This window comes from Columba livia, chromosome 2, assembly GCF_036013475.1.
Source record: "Columba livia isolate bColLiv1 breed racing homer chromosome 2, bColLiv1.pat.W.v2, whole genome shotgun sequence".
Taxonomy (NCBI): domain Eukaryota; kingdom Metazoa; phylum Chordata; class Aves; order Columbiformes; family Columbidae; genus Columba; species Columba livia.
The window spans coordinates 17,451,104-17,474,035 of record NC_088603.1 but is presented as its reverse complement, the minus strand read 5'-3'; the positions used below and the strand labels follow the sequence as shown (position 1 = coordinate 17,474,035).

The window sequence follows — 22,932 nt, the reverse complement described above, 5'->3', positions numbered from 1 at the left end:
GTCCGAGCGGGCTCCGGCAGCCCTGCTAGGGCCGGCTCTGCCGGCAGAGGGCAAGACGTGCCCGCGGTGAGCCCCCAGCCGGCCCGCGGAGCCGGGCCCGGGCCCCGCCGGCGCTGCCACCGCATTACCGGCTTTCTGACTCCGGTGCCACCTTTTCGGTCCAGGCTGCATTAATCTAAAGGAAGGTACAATAAGCTCTTCACGGTGCTGGCGGCTTACGGAGCCCCCCTCGACTACTGAAGCTGCGAGGCGGGGTCTCTGTGGGTATGGAATCAAAGGTGAAAATGCAGTTGTGTCTCCTTTAAAGATGCTGCCAAACGCTGGTGTGAGCTCTGCTCTAAAGGCAGCAGTGTGCAGGCCAGGTACAGTGTCAGAGATACAGAAACACCTACACCGTGCCCAGGCAGACTCACAGGGGAAAGCCACAGGGCAGCAGGAGTTCCATTTCAGCATCCCTCTCCCGGCCAGGAGACAATGCTCCCCCCGCCCCTCCTGGCACCCCGGCGAGGCTGCAGAGGAGAGGGATGGGGTGGCAAAAAGGGGAGGAGGTGCAGAGTAGGGCTGAAGGTTAAGGGGCTGGGGCTGGATTTGTTGCCCTGCTATGGGCCGGGGCATTTGTCCTTGGCCGAGTTGATTTGATTCTCAGTGTGTGACTTTCAGCGCACAGTGAGGTTAAATACACTGAAGATGCTACAGACACAGGAGTCTTCTATGGAAAGGAAAAGGAGGACTCCGTGTCCACAAGACCAGTCAGATCCAGAGTGACTCCACTAAATGCATCAACTCCAGTGCTGCTGGGCCAGCAACACAGGAGACACACCCGTCCCGGGGGCATCCCTGCTGCAGCAGGCAGAGGCTGCACCGAGGGGGCTGCAGCCGGCAGATGAGAGGGCAGGGCTCGCTGCCGGCTGCAGGCAGGGCCAGCCGGGCTGGGCTGTCTCCATCTGTGTTTCACTTTGTATTGAATGATGTTAAGCAGAGCTGGAGCTGGCGCCTCGGCCTCATTACCTTCAATTACAATAATTGTTGCCTCTCTCCAGTGTTTTGCATTTCTCCCTGGGGGAATCTCTCTGCTGCTTCTTTTCCAGCCTTGCTCCAGCTTCCCCCTATCGATTGGATCTCTCTGGCCCCGGTCCTAGCAGCGATGCCTCCAGGAGGATAAACGCAAATCGTCCTATTGATTGGGAGGAGTAGGAGTGCAGTTTCGGGGGCGGGGGGAGGGGGAGAGAAGATTAGTTTTAAATGAAAAAAAGTAAGCTGATGAGCATGGCAGGAAATGCTTCACTTTCTGGGCCGCTTAAAAAGTGCGTCTTTATCATGTCCTGTATCTGGGGGGATGCAAATTGGTGCCACCTGGATGATATACCACATGTGCATGGAGGGGTGAATGCTGCTAAGCAGACACTGACCGTTTCCTTTTTATTTGATGTGAACAGGTACTACTGAACATTTCTGGAACACAGCTCTGCTCCTCCAGTTTGCAGGTAACTGAGTTTCACTGGGGACATGCTAATTGCTGCTGAAAGTGAGCAGGAGTGCAGGTCTCCATCCACCCCTGTGAACTGCCCCGGTATCCCCCTGGGAGTTATTCACCTGCAGGAACCTGCTTGGCAGCCTGTCTGTCACAGGGGAGCGGCTGGGGAAGGAGCCAGGTTTTGCGCTCTGCATAGTCTTAGCTCCTGAAGTGGCTACTTGATTCAATAAATCCATGGCCAGCCCCAGAAGTGGGAAGCCAAAGAAATTGCATAGAGTCATATTATGTTCCCTGCCCCCTGGGCTTTATGTTGATCATAGCTATGCTAGCTTAAGCCTTAATTATTTTTTTTAAAGGCAATAATCACCATGAATAAAGGTAATTCAGTAGAATTAGCTTGTGTGTATCATATCCAAAATGCTAGCAAAATAACTGGGAAAAGAAAGTTGTTTGTTGGCTGGTGTTGAGCAGTTAACAAGAAAAAAAAAATTCTGATTAATATTGCTCCAAAGAAGCTTTAAACAGTCCCAATGCTTTTAACTGCATATAATTTCCAAATGAGAAGTTCCCAGATGAATCATAATTGCAAGGTGCAAAAAAGAATGGATGTGGTGGGTGAATGTTGCTTCTGACACCAATTTGAAATGACTGCAGTGTAGCAGTACTAACCTGTCCTTGCTAGTGAAATCAGCATCTGATTTGGCAGTACTGGCAAATGCCAGCGTGCACACGTAAATCCAGCAGTATGCAAATCCTCAGCTCCTCAAGGAATGAGAGTTTCCCCAGGACAGGGCTGCTGGGATGCCCTGACTGTAGAGGTGAACCTGGATGGATTTCCAAACTGCAATTCTTATCCTTTTTTTTTTTTTTTTTTCCTTAAACTGGGGAGGAGGTTGGTGGAAGGGTTCAAACAGGCAGAGATATTGTATTAACATGATTATTGTTAGAGGTAAACTGTGGGGTTACATCCAAACATTTGGGGGAAATGGTGGTGAGTTGCCAGCATGCCAGAAAAGTTTATGGAAGGTGAGGAATTCATGGCAATGTTTAAAGCTGCCAGATGAAGGAATTACTTCCCACTGCACACCGTTTTTCTAGGGCTAGCTGCTTAAATCAGGAGCACCTGAAGGCTGAGATTTCAACTCCATTTAGTCAGTTTTGCAGGCACGCCACTGCTGGTGGCACACACATGGTAGACAGGAGCAGCAGGGACATGTGTTGATGCCAATTCATGTGACAGGGAATATATGAAAGAAGCAATACAAAGAAAGGAGATTGATATATTTTTATTTTTATTTCTTTTTTTCTGCAGAGTCAGAGAGGAGCTTTTCTCTCATTCAGTCGTACTCAGAAAGTGCTGCTAGGTTGGCCTCTGTCTTGGCATGTCTTATTTTCCTCCTTGATCTAGGAAAGACCTAAACCCCTCATGCCAGTCATCCTCTCGTGCCTGCACTGGGGCTCTCAAGCACATGGAGCTTCTGAGGAAGGTGGTGGATGTAGTCTGGGGTTTCATCGGAGGGATTTCACCAGCTGGCATTGGGAGGTAGACACTTGCATGGCTGCTCTGCTCACATGCTCCTGGTGGCAAAGAGTGAGCCTTTTCTTGAACGGGATTGTAGGGAAAAGCAGGACCTCCACTGAGCAGCTGCTTGTTTGATAGGAGAAGTCCTGGTCTGGAATAGTTCAGGACCTTGGATGCTGGTTTGAATTGGTCTTTAAGAAGGACTCATTAATTCTTGAGTCCTTCTGGCAGAAGCTTTGGCACTGCAACTATTGCCTTGTGAAATAAAAGAACCAAACCACCATTTGGGTGGCCTGCAGAGCCTCTTTGGATGGATCCCTTCTTTTGGTTCATCTTCTTAAAGATAAAATTTTGCATCTGCGAAACAGTTTTGAGCCGAGGCAGAGAGGAACGTGTTCCTGTGAGATGCTTCCCAAAGTAGTCCCTTTCCCTGAAGTGCCCAGAGGCTGATTTTGCAACCAGGTCCTTCATTCGGGTTGGCTTCAAAGGACTTCACCCTATCTGGTGGGAGGGAGCAGCCCTGTGCTCTGTGGGGCTGCGTAGTCCATTCAAGTGGAGACTCCAGGCTGCTCTCCCATGGCTGCTGGAGACACCTCATGCGGCCTCAGGCTCCTGACACTTTCCTTGATGGTTCCTTGTAGTCATTATCCCACATTCCTTCTGGTTGCAGAACACGTTGTTATTACTGCTTTGTGCTGGGTCTGTCTCCTGTCCCTTTTTCAAGGCCAATCTGGTCCTGTTTGCTCTTGCCTTTAAAACAAAAGCAAATTAGCACTGCAGAAGCTGAATTATTTTGTTTATGTTATGGTCTGTCAGAGGACCCCACACAATCCTTGCAGCTCCCTGAGCAAACTACCAGTGAGAGAGGACACATGGTAAGTCAGTCAAACCCTCCTGACACCCTGGCTTGATCCACAGGTTCCCCAAAGGATCTTCAAATTAGTTGCTTTGCGGGGAACCAGGGCTGGAGAGTGAGCCCTGCTGCCCCTCCATCACTCGTGGCACTTCAGGCATGCCTGTAGCACACAGAATAAGCATGTTTTTACAGTAAATTGTAGCTCACAATTCAAACTTGACAGCTGTCAATGAAATATGCTGCTCAAAACTGATCTCAAGCACATTGCCTTCTGTTAGTCTGCTCATGTTCCCTTGGCCAGGATGTTTATAATATTCAGGGAGTCTCTCATGTTACTTGCTGCAGTAATGTGGCTCCACGAATAAAAGCCATTTCCAGTCTGTCGGTATCACGTATAACAAATGAGATCTGCTAAATGCGCCTGTCACCAGTGGTAGGAACAGAAGAAACAGAATTGCGCATGTTGCTGTAATGATTCTAAGTTATAATGAATGATATTTTTGTATGTGTGCAAATGAGTGTCTGATAGCTGGTGCCAGAGTGGGAGATATGGCTTGGCTGATCTCACTGTTTTTGTAATTTCTAAACAGAAACAAGAATTAGAAAATTACTTTGTGGTGGAGTGCAAATATGTATAACATAAGTGTAAAGACTGCGGTGCAGCACACGTGTATCTATCTTATACATATGCAAATGGCAAGACTTGCAGTAAAAAACCATTATAAAGTGTGATGGCATCAGCACTAATTAGCTTGAGATCCAGTCTGTTCCTCTCTGCCAAAGTAAACTGGGGTTATCTCAATCTCAGATTTCATATTTCCTCCTTTCTCTTTCAGAGGAGGAATGTCTCTGTCACAAGGTATTATGTCCTGAACTGAAAATGACTTTAAAGACTCACAAAACATTTCCAATTAAAATTCTAAAGTAATTTTTGCAATTAACTTACTATCTACACATCATCCAACAGCTTTAACAGTAGCTGTGGACCCAAATATTTAAAGCATTTTGCCCATAAATGGGAAACAGCGTGCAAATGCTGCAGAAAACAAAGCTTATAAAATGTAATGAGAAAAGAAAGGAGAAAACTTAATTAGCAAAGAAATTTTAACTATGGGGCACATTGTTTTCAGGACAAACATGTGAAGGAAAACTGTCCAAGCTAAACATGACCCACAGGAGCTGTGTCACACACTGGTGGTGGAACATCACTTTGTGCTTCCATCCAAGTGAACTTGAAGCTGGTTTTTGAAAGGACACTGTGGAAGGACGGTAGCATTACTGCAGGGTGTATTTGCTGACGGCTCTGACCATGGGTCTGCTGTCTCACAATGGATGTGACATCAGTTTGGAAGATCCCAGGGAGGCGCAGAAGCCCCGCAAGCTGCACAGTCCATCCCAGGCCGTGCAGGTGCTGTGGACCCGGTGGGTTGCAGACCACAGTGACACTCCACTTTCAGCCCAGTTGCTGTTACCTCCACGCCGCATCAAGCCCAAACACAGGTTTTTCATAACCTTGGAAAAAACCAAAACAAAACAACCCCCCCCCAAAAGCCCACAAAACCGTCTGCAGTGAAACTTCTGGCATCCCGCGTGTTGCAACGCTTTTGCATCCTCGCACAGCCTGGAGCGCCGGGGCAGGGCTGGCAGCGGAGCCGCGCCGAGGCCGGTGGCAGCGCCGGGAGCGCGGGGTGGCGAGCGCAGACGGGGAGGGTTCGGCCGCCTCTCCCTTTGACTCTGCCTTTCATCCTGCAGAGAGGGGTTTGTACTGCTGTTTATTCATTAAACACGGCTCCGCCAAGCTCGCAGCCAGAGCCGCTGCATTTGCTTATGAAACTCGGCGCTGCCGCCTCCGTAAGGGGATGATTTCGAGGGATGTCGGCGGAGCTCACCCTGGCGCCCCCGGAGAGCCCCCAGACCACTACAGCGAGTCAGGCCGCTCCGCGCCGCCAGCGATCTCTATCTGTGCAGAGCCCCGGGGAGCCCGGGGCCGGGGACCTGCACTTAGTGCCCATTATTGAATTAAGCGGGGCTAGCAGCCGGCGCGGCCGCAGCGCCCGGAGCCGGAGCCTGAGCCGGAGCCGCCCCGGGGCGCCTGGGGCGGAGCGCACGTCACGTCACGTCGCGCCGCGGGGCGGGGCCGTCGCCGGCGGGGCGGGGCGGGGCGGGGCGGACCTGCCCGCGGCGCGCCCCGCGCTCCTCCGAGCGGCACAGCCAATGGGGCGGGGCGGGCGGGCCCGCGCCCGGGCCGGCAGTATTTATTGAGCGGGGGGCGCCGGCGCCGTGTCAGTGAGGCAGCGCTGCCGGGGCTGGGCGGACTCGGTGCTGCTGGGGACGGAGCCGCCGTCTCGAAGCGGGGAGGGGAAGGCAGGGAGCCACGGACATCCACCCTGCCCGCCGCAGCGGTGGCCGCGCCACGGCTCTGCCCGCGGGCGAGCGGCTCCTCGGTGCTCCGCCGGGGCAGGGGCGGGCGGCGGCTCGGCCGTGCCTGCGCTGCGGGCTGTGGTGAGCGGCGTCGCGCCGTGGGGCGGGCGGGCGGGTAAATGGATCGCCATTCCAGCTACATCTTCATCTGGCTGCAACTGGAGCTGTGCGCCATGGCCGTCCTGCTCACCAGAGGTGAGGCCGCGGCGAGGGACGGGGGAGTCTGAGGGGGAGCCGCGCCTGGGGAAACCGGACGCCCGAGGGAACCTGGTGCCTGAGGGAAAAAGGGTGCGGGGCCTGAGGGCGGCCGGGCCCGGAGGAGCCGTTCAGGCGGCGGTGCCGGCAGGCGCGGGTCGCGGCGAGGCTCGCGCTGTCTCGGGAACTCCTCACCGAGCCTTTGTTGGCGGCGGCGGGGGCTGCGCCGGCCCGGCCCTCCCGTCCCACCTGGCCGCCGGTGTCAGCCAGCCCGAGCGCGCTGCCCTGCCAGCCGCCCGCGGAGCGCTCCGTCCCGCCGGGCGGAGGCGGCCCTGGGGCCGCCCGTGGTCGCCGTGCTCCGGGGAGGGGGTTAAAGGACAAGCTAGCGCTGCGATGATGTGCGACGGTGTTTATTTATTTTGGGAGGCAGGCTGTAATTAACCCTAAATAACAGCCCTTGCAGCGTGCAGGGGGGAGCCTGCTGGCCCCATCAAAACGTGCGGAACAGGGAGTGACTGAGTGATGTGAAGTCGCAGATACTGAAACTATGTGGCTGATAATGATATAATTAGGGGATCACAGGCTTCTGGCTGCTGTTGACTTCAAAAGGTTTAAGAGAAGCCTGCAGTCTCTCCTGTAGCCATCTTGACTAAAAGCAGACATTTTTCTTTAGTAGCTACATACAGTAACAAGAAAGAGGAGGGAACAGAAGTGCATTGTTCACTGTTTCAAAATACTAAATACCCTTTCTGGCCTTTTGCATAGCACAGGAAGAAACTTTATGAATTGACAGAAACACTGTTTAAATACAGTAATACAGAGTTCATTCTGTTTCACCAAAAACGTGGCTTTAATTAAAATGCAGTTGAATTAACCTGATGACTAGCCTGTCACATTTTGTTTGTAAGGTTGTCTTAGATCAATAAAATGTAGCATTTTAAGCGGGATTGTATAAACAGTTAAAATCTAAGTATGTGTATTGTGTCGCTTTCCTGCCGAGCTGTGCAAAGACCCATGGAAGGACTGTCAGCTCTGGTGGTGTTCCTTGTTTGCATCTCATTTTTAACTCTCATACAGTGAGAAACCAATGAAAACTATATTTTTCAGAGAGGCTACGGGAAGACCTCACATAGAATGCTTAGAAAATTATTATTGAGTCTTTTTTTCCATAGCATGCTGGATGACAATGTGTGCGAATTAACGAAAAATTAGGTTACTTGGTCTAAAAGCCCAAGAGAATTGGACTGGAGACAGTGAGACACTCCGTCATTTGGCTTCTATTAAGCAGAGTTATTAAGGACCAGCAGGAACTGAAAGCCTTGGAGCCTGCAGTAGCATTTTGGGGAAAGTATTAAAGTAGGCTGAAGAGAGGAAACTAACTTGGTTGGGACGATTTGTAACATTTAGGTGTGGGGTGGGAGGAAGCATTGTAAGAATGGGTGGCAGTAGGCAAGCCTGTAGATTGATTTTTGGAATGCAAGCTATAGAAGGAAGACGTCTGACAATTCAGTTGACTTTGAAAGCCTTGGTGCCACTATGTTGGCAAGTACACCAGGCACATTAGAAGTAGTTTTAAGTCCATTCTTCTGAGGATGGCTCCAAAGTCTGGCTTCCTCCTAAACCTTGGATCGATGGCACATTGAATTATGTTTGAGTTGCAACTTGCTTAGAAAGAGTAATTTTTCCATACACCACAGGTTGTGTATAACTCGTACCAGAGTAGTTTGGAGAGCACAAAATGTAGAGTTTTATGAAGGGAACTTTTTTATCGCTTCCTTCAGAAATTTTTGAGGTTTCCTGAGAGATTTTTTCATAGAGCTGGTAGAGGATTTTCAGTTTAAGTGTTTTCCCCTTTTGACCGCATGTTGGGTTGCATGCAGAACTGGGGAGGGACAAGGGGGGGCTTTTAGCCTCACAATTTCACCCGGTTTAATAGCTTCACATTTGAGTTGAGAGACATTGACTCTGGTGGAAAGATTAACTACAAACTGTGGTGTTTCTGTTCTATAATACTGATAAAAAGTCCTTTTACATGGATGGCTACTTAAAGAATTTCTCTCTTTCTGGAGAAATTGAAAATAGTTGCCCAGTTTTACACAGTAAAAACCTTCCTGACTGGGATGGTAATGGTTCTAGCTAATAGCTTTATAAGGTGTTAGTTAAACCTTTTAAATTTTGACACAGTATTGAGAGGTAATAAACAATTCAGCAGTTCTGATTTTTTTGTTTGTTTGTCAATCAAATATATAAACCTAGTATTTTTGTTGTGTGCTTAGGCTCAGCTGAAATAAGTGTTACATATATAAAAGTAGAATGTTGTTCCTGTATTAATGGTTTAAAACATAGATGCGACTTTCTTATAGTATGAAAGGTGTGTATTGCTTTTAAAGCTGGGATTTCATTTTAGATGTGGTTTAATGCAACTGCTGACAGCGAGTGGAAGTAGCTATAAAATGGTCTTGTTAGTTATTTACCTTGGAAAAAAAGCCACTGTGACCTTCCTTACATACCTTCCCCCTACCCCGTTTCAGTGAAATGTTCTTGCTTTATTTTAAAGTGTTATAGTACCAGTAATTAAAACAGGTGCCTCAAGGCATTTGCAGGGATTAAGGTTACATGGAGGTAGGCACTGTACAGGGGTGGGAAGGAAACAACCACTGCTCTCCTGGATTTACAGTCTAGAGGAGTACCTCAAAAGCAGCACTGAGTTTGGTTGTGCAATGCTCGTGGCTAAAAAGAATACATAGTGTGGTGTCCTTAAAGGACCAAATTCTCACCTTTCTTGCACAATTTTTATTTTTTTTAGGTGAAATCAGATGCTACTGTGATGCTGCACACTGTGTCGCAACTGGCTATATGTGCAAATCTGAGCTTAGTGCCTGCTTCTCCAGACTGCTCGATCCTCAGAATACACATTCTCCGCTTACTCATGGCTGCTTGGACTCTATTGCAAGCACAGCTGATATCTGCCAAGCCAAACAAGCACAAAACCACTCTGGCACCACTGCCGTGTCCACATTGGAATGCTGTCATGAAGATATGTGCAATTACAGAGGACTACATGATGTTTTATCTCCTTCCAGAGGCGATACTTCAGGTAGGACAAGAAAGCTTTGGGGAAATGTCTCATTTGGCCATCAGGCTGGTGACAGTGGGCAAAAAAAAAAAACCCAAACTGCTATTGATTTAGTTGTTCATGTCAGCAGAGACACCAGTGGGAGAAGTGGGTGGCTGGATGCAGGGGAACATCCTGGCCGAGTGGCTTTTTTTTGTCTGCATTGGTATTAGAGGTCTGTGTTGCCAATTTGACGTTGCTTCTGAGAAGCAATGGTAGGGGTGTTCCTAGTTAAATCGACTATCGGGGTTAGAACTTCCATGTCATAACCAACCTTAGAAACTCATATTTAGAGGAATATTTACTGTAGATAGTGCAGAATGTGTAACTGTGTCTCCATAAACTTATCAGTGTGGTGTTTAAGGGAGGTGCTTATATATAAACCAGTTCTTGATACTGAAATAAGCTTCACATCTTTACCCTTCACAGGACAAGGGAGCAGATATCAACACGACAGCAGCAGGAATCTCATCACCAAGGTGCAGGAATTGACCTCTTCAAAAGAGTTGTGGTTCAGGGCAGCTGTAATTGCTGTTCCTATAGCTGGTGGGCTGATCTTGGTGCTCCTTATCATGTTGGCCTTGCGAATGCTCAGGAGTGAAAATAAGAGACTGCAAGATCAACGACAGCAAATGCTTTCCCGTTTGCACTATAGTTTTCATGGACATCATTCAAAAAAAGGGCAGGTGGCAAAATTGGACTTGGAATGCATGGTGCCTGTGACTGGTCACGAGAACTGCTGCATGACCTGTGATAAAATGAGACATTCAGACCTCAGCAATGATAAAATTCTTTCGCTAGTCCACTGGGGAATGTACAGCGGACATGGGAAGCTGGAATTTGTATGACCAATTATTTTTTAATCTCAGCTAAACTTACTCTCTGAACTCTTGAAGGCCTTTGGGTTCTGCTGGACAGGAGCACTTTATCTTAAAAACTCTCATAAATCATCTTTGAGAAACAAAGGACCTCTGCAAACAGAATCTTGGATATTTCTTCTGAAGGATTCCAAAAGTTGTCTTATTTGCACAGAGTAAAATACACTCAAATGTATTGTTTGCTTTAAAGTTATGAAAGCAAAAATTAGAAGTTGTAAACACTGTCACCAGGGTTATCTGAACTGTAGGGAGCTGAGAACTGAGTTATTATAATAAACCGTATGCAAGCTCCTATGTTTCCTGACTTACTGTAAAGATTTTTTAAAATATATATATATTTTGTCTGAAACTTGCTTGTGACTTTTTGTTTTGGAAAAAAAAAAAATTGGGGGAGGCATGGCAGGAAACAAATCAGGGTGGTATGCATGGTAAGGTCATGCATAACAGAGTCTGAAAACAAGAGTCTGTTTACCTCTTCTGTGAGGGGAAATTAATTGGTTATTTCAGAGTGAAGGTGGCAGCTTCAGTGTTTAATACTTCAAGTAACAGTGAACCCACATCCTCAGTTCTTGGTTAAAGCATTTTGCTCATGACCTGAGTGAATTCTTCTGCAGCTTTGTGTGATAACTATTTCTTTCCCTCTGTTAATGAAGTGCTTCCTTTCTCTGTGCAAAACACGTCAGAAAGTGTCTAATTCTGTGTAGATGGTTTTCCTCTCTTGTCTCACAAATCTTGTGATCTTTTTTCTTTTGTACTTTTTGCTCTCAAAATTTTTGTGGGGGTGGGAGGGGAGGGAAACCCCAAAACCACAAAGCCTATTCTGCTGTATGTATATGATTTTTTTTTTTCTGATAAACCCTCTGGGCACATTGGAAAACATCTGCCTTGCTCTTTTGTAGTGTAACTCAGTATCACATGCTGCTACTTTTGTGTGGGACTGAAGAATCAACAGTGTATTCACTTTAATCTCTCGCTCCTCCTTTGTGCTATTCTTGCATAGGTGGCTCTTCTTCCCTGCCAGTATTTGTGCACTTGGTTGTTTCTTGCTCCTTCAGCTAGTTGGCTTTGCTTGATCATTTCATTTATTCATTGCCTAGTTGCTGCAAACAAACAAAGCCTCTGGATTATCCAAGGAGTGTATTGTATTTATTTTTCTTGCTTCATTAAGTGTTGTTGCAGTAGTTAAAATAGACTTGCTTAAAAGGCAGATGCCACACCATTGTGAAAGAAGGCTTCAAAAAGCTGCTGCAGGAGATAAAACTTGGCAAGAGTCTGGTATTCATCTATGTTTAAACAGTTTAGAAATGCTTCTGCTTCCTGTCCTGGCTGTAAAGTTGAGCACCCAGTGAAAAGGGGATGGCACAGACAGGGCTACAACTACCTTCACCAATGCTCTGACCTTGCATCCTGCATACCGTGAAGGGTTGCTCTGGGATAGGCAGCAAGGAGAGCTGCAAGGGAAACTTGCCCTGCTAGGTGAGCTGGCGTTACTGAAAGCACACTTACATCGTGTGGTAGGCTTGCTGGGCATAAGCTGGTCACCTGGCCATTGATATTGCAAACTCACCCATACAGTAAAATGCTCAATGCCCGATCGACGTGGGGCCTTGGAAGCGCTAAGGTCCCTCTGTGCCCATGTTTGCAATATTAAAGTGTAGTTGAGAAGTATTAGTTTCTTCTACATACCTCAAGCTGATGGCTCTTCTTCTTTGGAGTGCCTGGAGAGTTGCTTTCTATGCAGAGAACTGTGTTCCCTGATTTCTACCTTTTTCTGCTGCTGAAGTTTAAGAAGTTACGTGGCTGCAACTGCAGCTGGAATCTGGCCTGTGGTCTTCTGGCTGACCTTTCAAGTGCTGCTTTCCTAGAAGAGCTCTGCCCTTCCTTTGCACTGATGTGAAAGTCTAAAGTCTAGGGCAGTTGTCTGCTCTGCCAAGTGTGTTATTTTTTGGGAATGGCTGGCTGGGAACTTGGTGCCAAAAGAGAGTAACCTGAAATACTGTCTGTCAGATGAAGCTGCACTAGTAGTTATGATGACTAGACAAGTTATTAATAGAAGATCTGATGGCTAAACCTTTCAAGTGCTTTCCCCAGAAATCTAAGGGAGCACATATAGTCATTCAAGCATCCTGTGACCTTCACCACTCATTTGCTGCTGATTTGAATACATAAGGGCCTATTTATGCTTGCCATTAAAAGGCTAGTAAGACCAGGATGCTCTAATTGGCCCCTTGCTGTGGAGATGCTTTAAAGAAGAAAAGAGATTGTTTGCCTTCCCCTGCAGTTCTGGGAGCTGTGCTGCCGAGTTGCTGCTGGCTGGGGTTAACAACTGCTCTCTCCTGGCGCAGTACATATAGTTTAGGTATGGTAGCTGATATGGTCTGGAAGTTTCTGGGATGAAATCTGGATTTCCAGTTTATTTTAAAGCCCATATATTCAGGAATCTATGTTATGAGCTCTAGTGTCTGGCAGCAGCTGTGCAAGTTAAGGAATGAGCCCCAAATCTTTCCACTGAAGCCACTGATTACAGAGTCCGGAGCACGTCAGAGCTGTAGCTGTCTGCACCGCTAGTAAGTATTTCTGTAGCAGCTGCTCGTGTTACCTGCAGATCTCAGCAACATCAGCTGTCCATTACACTTTTTAGAAACTTGTATTCCTGCGACAGGGAGGAACCTTAGTGATATTCCATGGGCTGCCCGGCTGCTGGGTGCCATACCAGCCTGGAACAAGGCAGTTCCAGACACTCGCTGCATGCGACCTAGCGAGCAGGGAACAAACACAGCTGAAGAGCCTGCCCAGAGGCGGGAGAGGTGAGACGGTAAGGGATGGCTATCCTTTTAAAACGCATTTGACTTCGGAGCCTGGATTTGTCATTGTGGTACTCACTCTCAGATTTCCCCTGCAGACAAAAACAAACACTCCTTTCTTTGAAACCGCTGCAAGCCCTGGAGTGTGAGAAGGACAGCTCTCTCTATTTCTAACTGAAAAAGTCTCTTGCATTGGAATAACCAAAATCGAACATCTAAGATGTAATTTAGCGTATCCATGCCTCTCTCTTTCCCTGATTCTTTCCTCAAAACAATAATGGTTGTGGCTTTTCTTATGTCTCTGCTCCTCATGGCTTTGAGAGCCGCTGGGTTGGTATGTCTCCTCTTAACTCCTGCTGAACTGATTCTATTAAAACTCCCTTACTCCACAGGGGGCTTGACCTTTTTCTGAAATACCAAATGTGTCTGCTTTGGAAATCACAAACTTCTCCTCTAAAGAGCTTGTAAATCTGGTTTCAATATTGGGTGATTACAGGCTGTGCAGAGAGCTTGAAAGTAAGCAGCCGCTGCTGGTAGCAGTGCTGGAGCTGGGCTGCCGGAGCTGCGACTCTCACTTTTTACCCCAGTGTGTGTTTAGCATAAAGCCACTGACGCCAGCAGATTCACCCTGGATTAGTGGTCGGGTGACTGGCCAGGCTCTGCTCACAGGACGGTTTACCTTCTCTTATCAGGACCCTGGAATCCAGTTTTTATTGTACAACCACTTGCTCTGTCGTAAATCCAGCAATCTCATTGCAAGTGGACGCTAGCCTGGATTCCAGTTTTTATTGTACAACCACTTGCTCTGTCGTAAATCCAGCAACCTTGTTGCAAGTGGATGCTACCCTGGAGGGCAAACACCCAGAAATGCCTGGAGAAAGAGCGAAGATTTTCCTTAGGTGTAATGGATGCATCTGCACCTTCCCTTGCTGCTGTCGTGATCATTAAAATGAGGTATGAACGGGGGAAATACATCACCAGGCTGCCTGTGTGGGATGGATGAGCCTGTTAGCTACCACTCAGTGGGGTTCCACAGCAGATAAATGAAAGCAAAATTTGGCCTTCTCATTGAAAAGGAAGGGAATAAGAAGATCGCCTCCCAAGGAAAAAGGATCTATGGCCAAAGAAAGACCTCCATAATAGGGCACAAGTTGAGTGAATATAAGGAGGTCTCTGAAGGGGGCAAAATTGTCTTTCTTTTTTTCAGATGCTTTCCCGCGTGGAGAACAATGGCAGCATGCTTGTTTTGTTCCAGTGGCCGGTCACTTTGCAGGAAAAAAACTCTTTCTTGTTTTGGTTCTAGGAGATACTCGGGGAAATGGTATTTTGAATCCATCACTGTATTTTATTTCTGGAAAAAAAAAAAAGAAAAAAAGTTGTGGAGAGGTGCTGTAAAATCACAGTTATCTCTTGGGAGGGGCCCAGTGTCTCCAACATTATGAATTCTGGCTCCTTCTAAATAAACAACCAACCTCGTTTTCTTTGTTTCACCTCTAACCCTTGTCTGCAGCCTTTACAATCCCAGGGGGTGAATCCTGAAGTAAAACAAACTGCAAGGGAAGGAAGCCAGGAGGGAGCCGCAGTGCCTGCAGATTAACAAAGCCTTCTGCTCTCCAGCCAACCTTGACAAAAGGATTCAATCCTGAACTGACCTTCAGGGGGAAAAGCAAAACAAAAACCACCTTGACTTGAACTTTTGAGACTGTAGGAGTTTAATGCTCAGTTTGATGTCTCCTAAAGGGAGCAGGGAGTTAGAAATGCCAAACACCTGTCTCACAAACCCAAATCCTAACAAGTTATCAGGAAATCTGAGCCCTAAATAAAATGGCTTTGAAAAATGTAGGATTTGCTCATCGCTGTTTCCAAGGCATCCATTGCTGCTAAAAGGGCCTAAAAATGTGGGTTTTTTTCCCCAGTGTGATTCTCTATGCAAATATATAACATCCAGTTAAGCAAATAGTGAGTCGCATTGAAACATCAATACTTAGATGCAACTTTTCACTGACTATTTCTGGCTGGAAGCAGGTCCTGCCCCACAGCCCAGCCCTGCTCTCTTCCCTGCAGGCAGGAGGCAAGAAAACAAGTCAGCCCTGACTTCATAAAAAAAGACATTGGCACTTTATTTTTTAAGAAGTTTCTATTAAAACTCGAATGTTAAAATATTTTTCTCTTTCTAGTTATCACACCATTACAATACACCAATGGCTGTGCAGCTGGGGAAAGTTAGTGAAATGTATTATTTCCCTCCCCTTGGCTATCAGCTGTGTTTAAAAAATACTGACTTAAGACAGCTTGTTAAGAACAGAACCTCTTCTTTAGTTGCTTTTCTACCCATTAGATTAAACTTTCAGGATAGTGTCTCTGGAGCAGCAGATGGGTGAACGCTTGCCTTTGTTTTAATTACAGTTCGATTTTTAAAAGGAAAGCAACCCAAAAAAGGTAGAAGTGGCATCACAATGAACTTTTAGCATCTGTCTGTGACAGAGGCTCCGGATAGCGGGGGACCATCACCTAGGCTGTGCTGGTGGGGGTAGCCAGAGTGGCCACTATGTACCAGGCTGGTCTCTGCTTTTGGGATTGTTTCACCCTAACAGCCTGTGGGTTGTAGAGGTAAATCCCTTCCTGTCACTTGAGAGGAAAATATTAGTGCAGTAAATCTCCTCCTGGCACTTGACTGTGACAGCAGGGAGGGAGGAACAGTGCGGGCTCAGGGTCCTGCCCAGGCCGGACTGTGGGGATGCTTGTATTGGTGTGCAAATCAGGGCTTGTGTCAAGCAGGTTGCTTTGAAATGCTCAATTTGTTTAGTTCTGGCTGTGAAGTAGCTATTTCATCAGTGGAAGAAGATTTATTGACCAATTTTTTATAGCTATCAACAATGGCTTAGCTCCAGCAGGGTCCCCAGCATTTTTATGAAGTGCAGTGCGTTCCAGAGGCAGAGGTGTTTTATATTGTTCTGGTATTTTAACCCAGTGAACTAAGGCCTCTATCCTGCAAATACTTAAGGATGTGCATAATTCACTCCGGTCCCGAGGCGGGGTGTTTTGTCACGGTGGCTGGCGGGGTTTTGCCGATCTCCACGCTGGGCACCTGCAGTAGCAGCAGGACAGTTGCTGGGGGGCTGCAGCGGCCCCAGGGAGGTCCCTCCTGCCATGGGTTTGCTTTGTTAAAGCCTGGTGAGGGGGGCTGAGACTTAATGCTGCCAAGCTGGTGTTCAACCACGCTACTAGTGGCCATTGGGCTGGTGTTTTCCCCACAGCCGTGGCCTGGCTGCCCTGGTAATGGGGGAGTGAAGGGCCACCCTGGGCAGCACTTGGGCTGCAAGCTGGCATGGATGTGTGTTAATCTCACCCGGCTCAGGAGCCTTGTCTTGGGCTGCAGCTGGTTCTTCCTGCAGACGGTATGGGGAGAAGCACCCCGATAGTGTGAAAGAAACAGGAGCTGTGCTGCCAGGGTGCCAGGCTTGGTCTGCTGTATGGTTGTATGGTGAGACTGTGCTCAGGAGGGGGGGGGTGTTTTAAAAGTTCTGAAGTCATACCTGGTTTAGCTTCCCAAACCCAAAGCAATAGTCCTCGGTAAATCCATACCATCCCAGCCCTGTGCTTACAGGCACCTCACCGGCACACGAGCCCCAGTCCCAGCTGCGGTTTTATGTGACTGTTTTTCAGCCGGTGGGATGACACATTTCCACCCTCCCACCTCTCCAACCCTGTGCTCTCTCCTGACCGTGCTTATGGTACAAGCGAGAGCAGCATAAAGCAGCAAGGGCAGAAGCGCAAATGCTTCTGCAGCAATCTTGCTGCTGGCTAGATTGCTCTTTCCAATTTCTCTGCAAAAATTTTCCATCATCTAAGGTCTTTATTATTTTGCACACAAGAAATTACAATGTGATTGCAGCTCTCAAAAGCTACCAGGTGCCCAAAGCTGTGCGTTCAGCTGTAATTCACCTCTTTCGCACACGTGCATGATGACAAAAGTTTTAATCCCATGAACGCATGCAATGTTTTTTACCACAAAACCACCTCCCTGAGTCTCAGTCCTTGACTGCCTGGGCCCCTGGCCTTGCTGGCTGCAATCTCTCCTCAGCCCCCATGGAGTGGGGGTGCTCCCCGCCAGCTCCCCCTCCCCTGGATGCCTTTCCCTGACCTCTCCATGCGAGGCTGGCGGCACAGGGGGCCCAACCCACGCTGTAGCAAACTCTCCCTGGCAACAGGTACTGTTCCAGCCTCCCTGGCTGTTATCAGTCTGCAATAACCTTTCCCTTATTTGATTTTTTTGTTTCCCCTAGGGGGACTGTAAGGGACAGCCACAACCACGTTTCTCCAAACCCAATTGCACTTGCCCGCTGGCCAGTGGGAGGGAGGGCAGGAGCGTGGTCCCCCCACCATGGGCTGCTGGGTGGGTAAGCAGAGCTGGCCTCTGTCAGCCTCCACCCACCAGCAGCCTCACCTCGGGACGGAACGGGTCCAAACGCTGGGGTCTGCTTCTTCATAAATAAAGTGTATAAACCCAGCTCTCTCGGAAGTGATTTTTCATGTAGCTCTTCTACCAGAAGCTGACAACACTTATTTCTGCATCATCAATAGATGATAGAAATAAATTCTTCTTTTTGTTTGCAAGAAATGCACCCAATCTAGGACCTGCTCAGACTTTGAGGCTGATTTTATTTATCGTAATGCCAATGAAACTTGCTGTGTAAGTCTTTGTTCTTAAAAACATCCTATACCAAAGCATTACATTTCTAATTGTGTTTATAGGCTAACATTAAAACAGCTTTACAGCAGCTTTTTGCTGCAGGATGGATTGGTCGTGAGGTTCTGTGATCTCTGTCTTCATTATACACTCTGTTATCTGTGCCTTGGTTACTGTTGTGCTTTACTGACTGTGGAACAGTTTTTCTGTAGAAACGCTGTCACCCTTTACCTCTTTGAAATGAACTTCGTTCCCTTATATCTGCTGGTGGCAATCAATGCTTCTGTCTTTCTCCTGTAAGAGAGAGGGACCCTCCTTAACCCCAGGGACTTCTGGTCCTGAGTGGCTCCCATCCTCTCCTTGGTCCCTCCCGTGCTGTCCCCACTGGGTGAAGCGAAATGCTGGTGGTTCTGCTGGCATCTTGCAGCTTTCAGGAGAGCTGCCTCCAGGAGGCATTTTATGGCAAGCACCTTATCGCAGATTATTGCTGAACATACACAAGCACTCCTGGTGACCAGTGTAATCCACTCTTTACTGGCATAATTTGAGTTTATTTTCTGTTTACACAGGGAGGCTTGGGTGGAGTGTTACATACGTGGTATCAGAAGAACAGTCTGCTCCACCTTGGGGCTGCCCGGGTGCTGGAGCCAGTGCACCCGCCGCCCCAAGGGCTGCAGGAACTCCTTGTACTCACAGGGTATCTCCTTGCATGTGGGAGGCATTCGATTTTCTCCTGTTGGCCTCTTAGCACGCAGATTATAATGGCCCAGTAATCTTCAATACATGGCCAAATATTCAACATAATTTCCTGTTTTTAAATGGCAATTGATGAGCTTGATGTACCAGTCCTGAGTACAGCACGAAGCGGGTGCCCACTGAACACAGCTGGCTCTCTTCTGATACTGCACCCTATCTATATGTTAATATTTGATCATTCATGAACAATTTGAGAATTTGCAATAAAATACCCTGGGAACTGTTTGCTTGCAAATAGTTTTTGGAGTATTTAATTCCATATGACAAATTTGTGAGTAAGTAGTTGCCAGTATTGGGATTCCTGAGTCGCCTGCTCTTGATGAAGGTGCTGCTGCAGGACAAACGCCTGGTGTCTGCTTAATCACAGCTGGGGTGCTTTCAGAGGATTTTTGTCCCAGCACCGTTTGATAGAAACATCCAACAACAAAATTACAGAGATCTGCTACCTATACGATTCAATGGAAGTGCATCAGAAATACAAGTATAGTTTCTAGTCTTTATTTGAGTATCTTATCCCACTGATTTCCTCTACAACCAGCCATTTCCCTCCTTTGAGTAAAAGTTGCCCACCTGGACTTACAGATACTAAATTTTTTTTTTTCTCTTTTTTTTTTTTTTTTTTTTTTCCCCAACAACTTTCCAAAAAGTTGGTACAGTAGAAGAGCAGTAATTGGAGAGCAGTTGCCATGAAGCACTGAGTTTCAGAACAGGACAGTCGAACCCTGCCGGAGAAACTCACTGGGAGTTTTTGCTTGGGCCAGAGTGGAAGGATTTGGCACAAAAAGAAGGTCAGAGCATATGAAATCTAATTTCTTCCCTGGAAATAGTCACGACTGTCGTTGTAGTAGTAAGCAAGCCCCTTGTGATGTGATGTGATGTGATGTGATGTGATGTGATGTGATGTGATGTGATGTGATATGATGTGACGTGTAAAGAGGGCAATAGCATCATCAGGACTATACAGATGCTACACAAACTTAACAGAAAAAGCACAGGCAGAGCACAGAGGTGAGCTTAAACCTGGAATTAAATATCTAACTGCAGGCTGCAGAAGCTGGCAGCCTGTCCTTGGGGCCACGCTGGGTCAGGTTGCCTTGTTGAGGCACTGTCACTGTCACTAAACAGTCCTCTGGTTCTTGTGTAAGTGAAAGCTTGACCAAAGGTCTCTTGTCTCTCAGGAAAGTGTCCTACCTGCTGAGCTTTGGATTATACATATTCTAAAGTACATAAAAATATATGTTAATGAAACTTGTAAATAAACTTGTCTGAGTCTTCTAAGGCTGGAATGATGTTATTAATTCATATATCAGTACTATGTAGTTAATTTTATAATTGTGTAATGTTTTTGTATAATTAATAACTTATTTAATAGAACCTGAGTTATTGAGTGCCCTGTCCAGAGGACTGCACACTCATTCTTTGCTCTTCTCCCTGTTTCCCCTGGCCAATCTGTATCTTCTCCACGTAGAGAAAAGACTTTACCTCTCAGGGAATTTTCAGGCCCATTCCAGACATGAACTGCAGATTACCACTCAATATATCTATATACAATGATACCTGCATATGTGGGAGTGTGTGCAGGGCACTTACATGTGTGAACAAACACGGGTGCTTTCCAGGGAAGGTCATTTGACAGCAGCTGTTTCTCCAGACCAGCCTTCAAGATGCTTGATGTTCCTGCCAGGAGACCTGTTTCCAAGGGTGCTGTGTTTCTGGGCCGACTCCTTAGAGATATCATCCTTGCAGCTGATCTTTCCAGAGCCGATGGTGACTTCTCCAGGGCACCAGAAAGCAATCTACTTTACATTGTGCCAATGCTTGCTGCCCAAGGCAGACCAGCCCTCTTCTGTAAGCGGGTTACAAAAACTTTTCCCTAGAGTCTGCACCAGATCAGAAATGATCCCTTGGAGTTTTCTTCCTTCTTTTCCTACCAGCCAAGAAACATTCACACTATTTCTTAAAAATGAGAAAAAAATCTTAAAAGTAAGAAAAAATACTTAAAATGCTGCTCTAAAACTATGTGTGTGGGGGAAAACCCCTGCTTGGCCAAAGGAGGAAACAGTAGAGACATAGCAACAATTACTGCTAAGTCTGTTTATGTTTGTTCTCCCCAAAACACGAAGACTGGGAGTAAATACAATTAGTCACCAGCCACTGGTAGGGGAGCGGAGGCCGATGAGTCACGGCCGCACTCAGCTCTGTCCCCAGAATGGTCAGTGCCAGCGCCTGGTGCGAGGGCCAGACCATGGCAGCTCCCCCACCCCTGCTCCTTGGGGACTGCGTCCCCAGGATTTGGGTGCTGCAGGACCACCTCATGGTCCCACCACCCGTCCTGCCCTGACCGTGCCATGGGATGCTCATCTGTGCCAAGGGACGGGATTGCTCCTCTGTGGGACCTTTCTGCTTTCTCTGGGCAATGCTGCACTGGTGTTTCGGTTCACGCTTCAGCTGCATGGAATATTGGGCCACCTCCTCGCTCCTATCTGAAAAATGGTAGCTGCAGATGGCATGGGCAATCAGGCACTCTGAAGGAAGGGATTGGAAGGAATCTTTCCAGTCTGCTGCATATGAAGTGAATTTTTAAGAACCTGTCCCAGCTGGTAACTGGGATGACTCCCAAGCAGATACGTCTTACCTGAGACTTCCCTGCCTAATGAGTGTGCAATGATATCACACCAGCATCTTTTGAAACCTCTCTCTGATGTCTCTGCTTTGTCCCCTCAAGACAAACAGCTGGAAGTTTAATCCTCTCCCCTTAGTGTCTCTGGATTGCAAAACCGTTGTCAAAGTGGAGTCTAAGATCTTAAAACCTAATGCTTTTCCTAGGTATCAAGATAATTACTATGAGCTGGATCCAAGGAGAATAAAGAAGTGAGGCTAGGCAAATGGGAAATGGCATCAAGTGAGAACTAGATAATGGAAAAAACAATTCAAAATTATTTTGTTCATGTCTCCATACATCAATTCATTGCTAGGACAAATGGAAACAAGCTTAATGGATTCTTCTCTGCTCTGAAGTTTTGAGACTAGGTGAATTGAATTTCTGCCAAATTAGGGAAGAGTCTGGGCATTTCCTGTCCAACAAGATGAGAGAAAAGAGAAACAAAAGAAATGGAGTCTTTCCCTGTGTCAGATTTCTAACAGCTTCAGAAGTAACATGAGTGGACATGGCAAAAACTGGGGTGCATCTCTTCCGCCTTGCTTCTTACTGAAAAAGCAGTCCAGGTGTGAGGCACACACAGCCAGGTACAGAGGGAAATCACAGTTTCTTTACTTTGGGTTGGATTGTCCTTGGCTTGGCGATGCCTGGTCTGGTGTTAGTGATGGCCCTTTCTGCAGGGGGATGCTGAAGGAGCTGTTGACCCTTCCAGTCACACTCTGAGGGTACTGAGGTTCTTCTGCAGCAGCTCTCATCCTTGGAATGGCTTTTCCCCTCAGAGACTGTTTGGAAAGAGATACTCTTTACAGCATGCCCCTGCCAGGGTGTGCTCATGCCTATGGGACTGTAGGGACGCCAGAAAAAAAAAAGAAAGCTGTGCAAAAGATATTACTTTCCAGGCCAATTTGCTGTACAGACTGTATAATTGTGTAGCTCTTGCTATCTGAAAAAAATGGATGACTGTAGATGGATGTAAACTGATGCTTTCTCCTGGGCAGGAAGAACAACTGTCCTGGAGATACCTGGTCAGATATCTGCTGGTGCAAACCAGCTTTGTGACATTGACTTCAGCAAGACAACACTGATCTCCACATCTCAGGCTCTACGAGTGGGCATTTCCTTATACGTCATGGCTGTGGTTTTGTTTAATCCTCGCTGTACGTAGTCAATAACAAGAAGACTCTTGTGACATTTTTAATTGGCAGCAAGAGGTCACACAGTTGCAGAAAATGTCGTGTGTGAAACCACTTCTCGAGATCACTGCTTGTGCAGGGGAAGAGCAAAGAGAAGGTCCTTTCATCTCTGGGTCCCCAGGCAGGAGCTGCCCTTTGGTTTGGCGATAGAAACTTGACTCCAGCAAGAACCTCAGGATTTGGCTATCTGTGCCCATCAAGAACCTATGAGCGAAGTGGGAGCAGCTAATTCAAGCCTTTGCTGATAATATTAGCAGGGAGGGTGTTTTTGTTGGATGAAAAAATATATGGTTATTCCATTCAAATTGGATGTACCATGTAAAGTATTGTGCTGTGTCACAGAAACAGCTTATGTGCAGCTCCCAGGCA

General features: G+C 47.2%; 1 protein-coding gene and 1 long non-coding RNA gene across 2 annotated transcripts; one reads left to right on the top strand and one right to left on the bottom strand.

The window, feature by feature from the left end:
- Window positions 1-2,749: 2,749 nt before the first annotated feature.
- Window positions 2,750-6,148, bottom strand: LOC135578416 (uncharacterized). The gene is made up of 2 exons (XR_010469963.1): window positions 5,027-6,148; window positions 2,750-3,746 (listed from the first exon to the last, which is right to left on the bottom strand). It is a non-coding gene; the product is annotated as an uncharacterized LOC135578416 (long non-coding RNA).
- BAMBI (BMP and activin membrane bound inhibitor) lies at window positions 6,138-10,810 on the top strand. Its single transcript, XM_065050657.1, has 3 exons — window positions 6,138-6,468; window positions 9,275-9,565; window positions 10,013-10,810. The coding sequence occupies exons 1-3, from the start codon at window positions 6,393-6,395 to the stop codon at window positions 10,429-10,431; spliced, it is 786 nt and encodes a 261-aa protein (XP_064906729.1). The 5' UTR covers window positions 6,138-6,392; the 3' UTR covers window positions 10,432-10,810.
- Window positions 10,811-22,932: the final 12,122 nt, after the last annotated feature.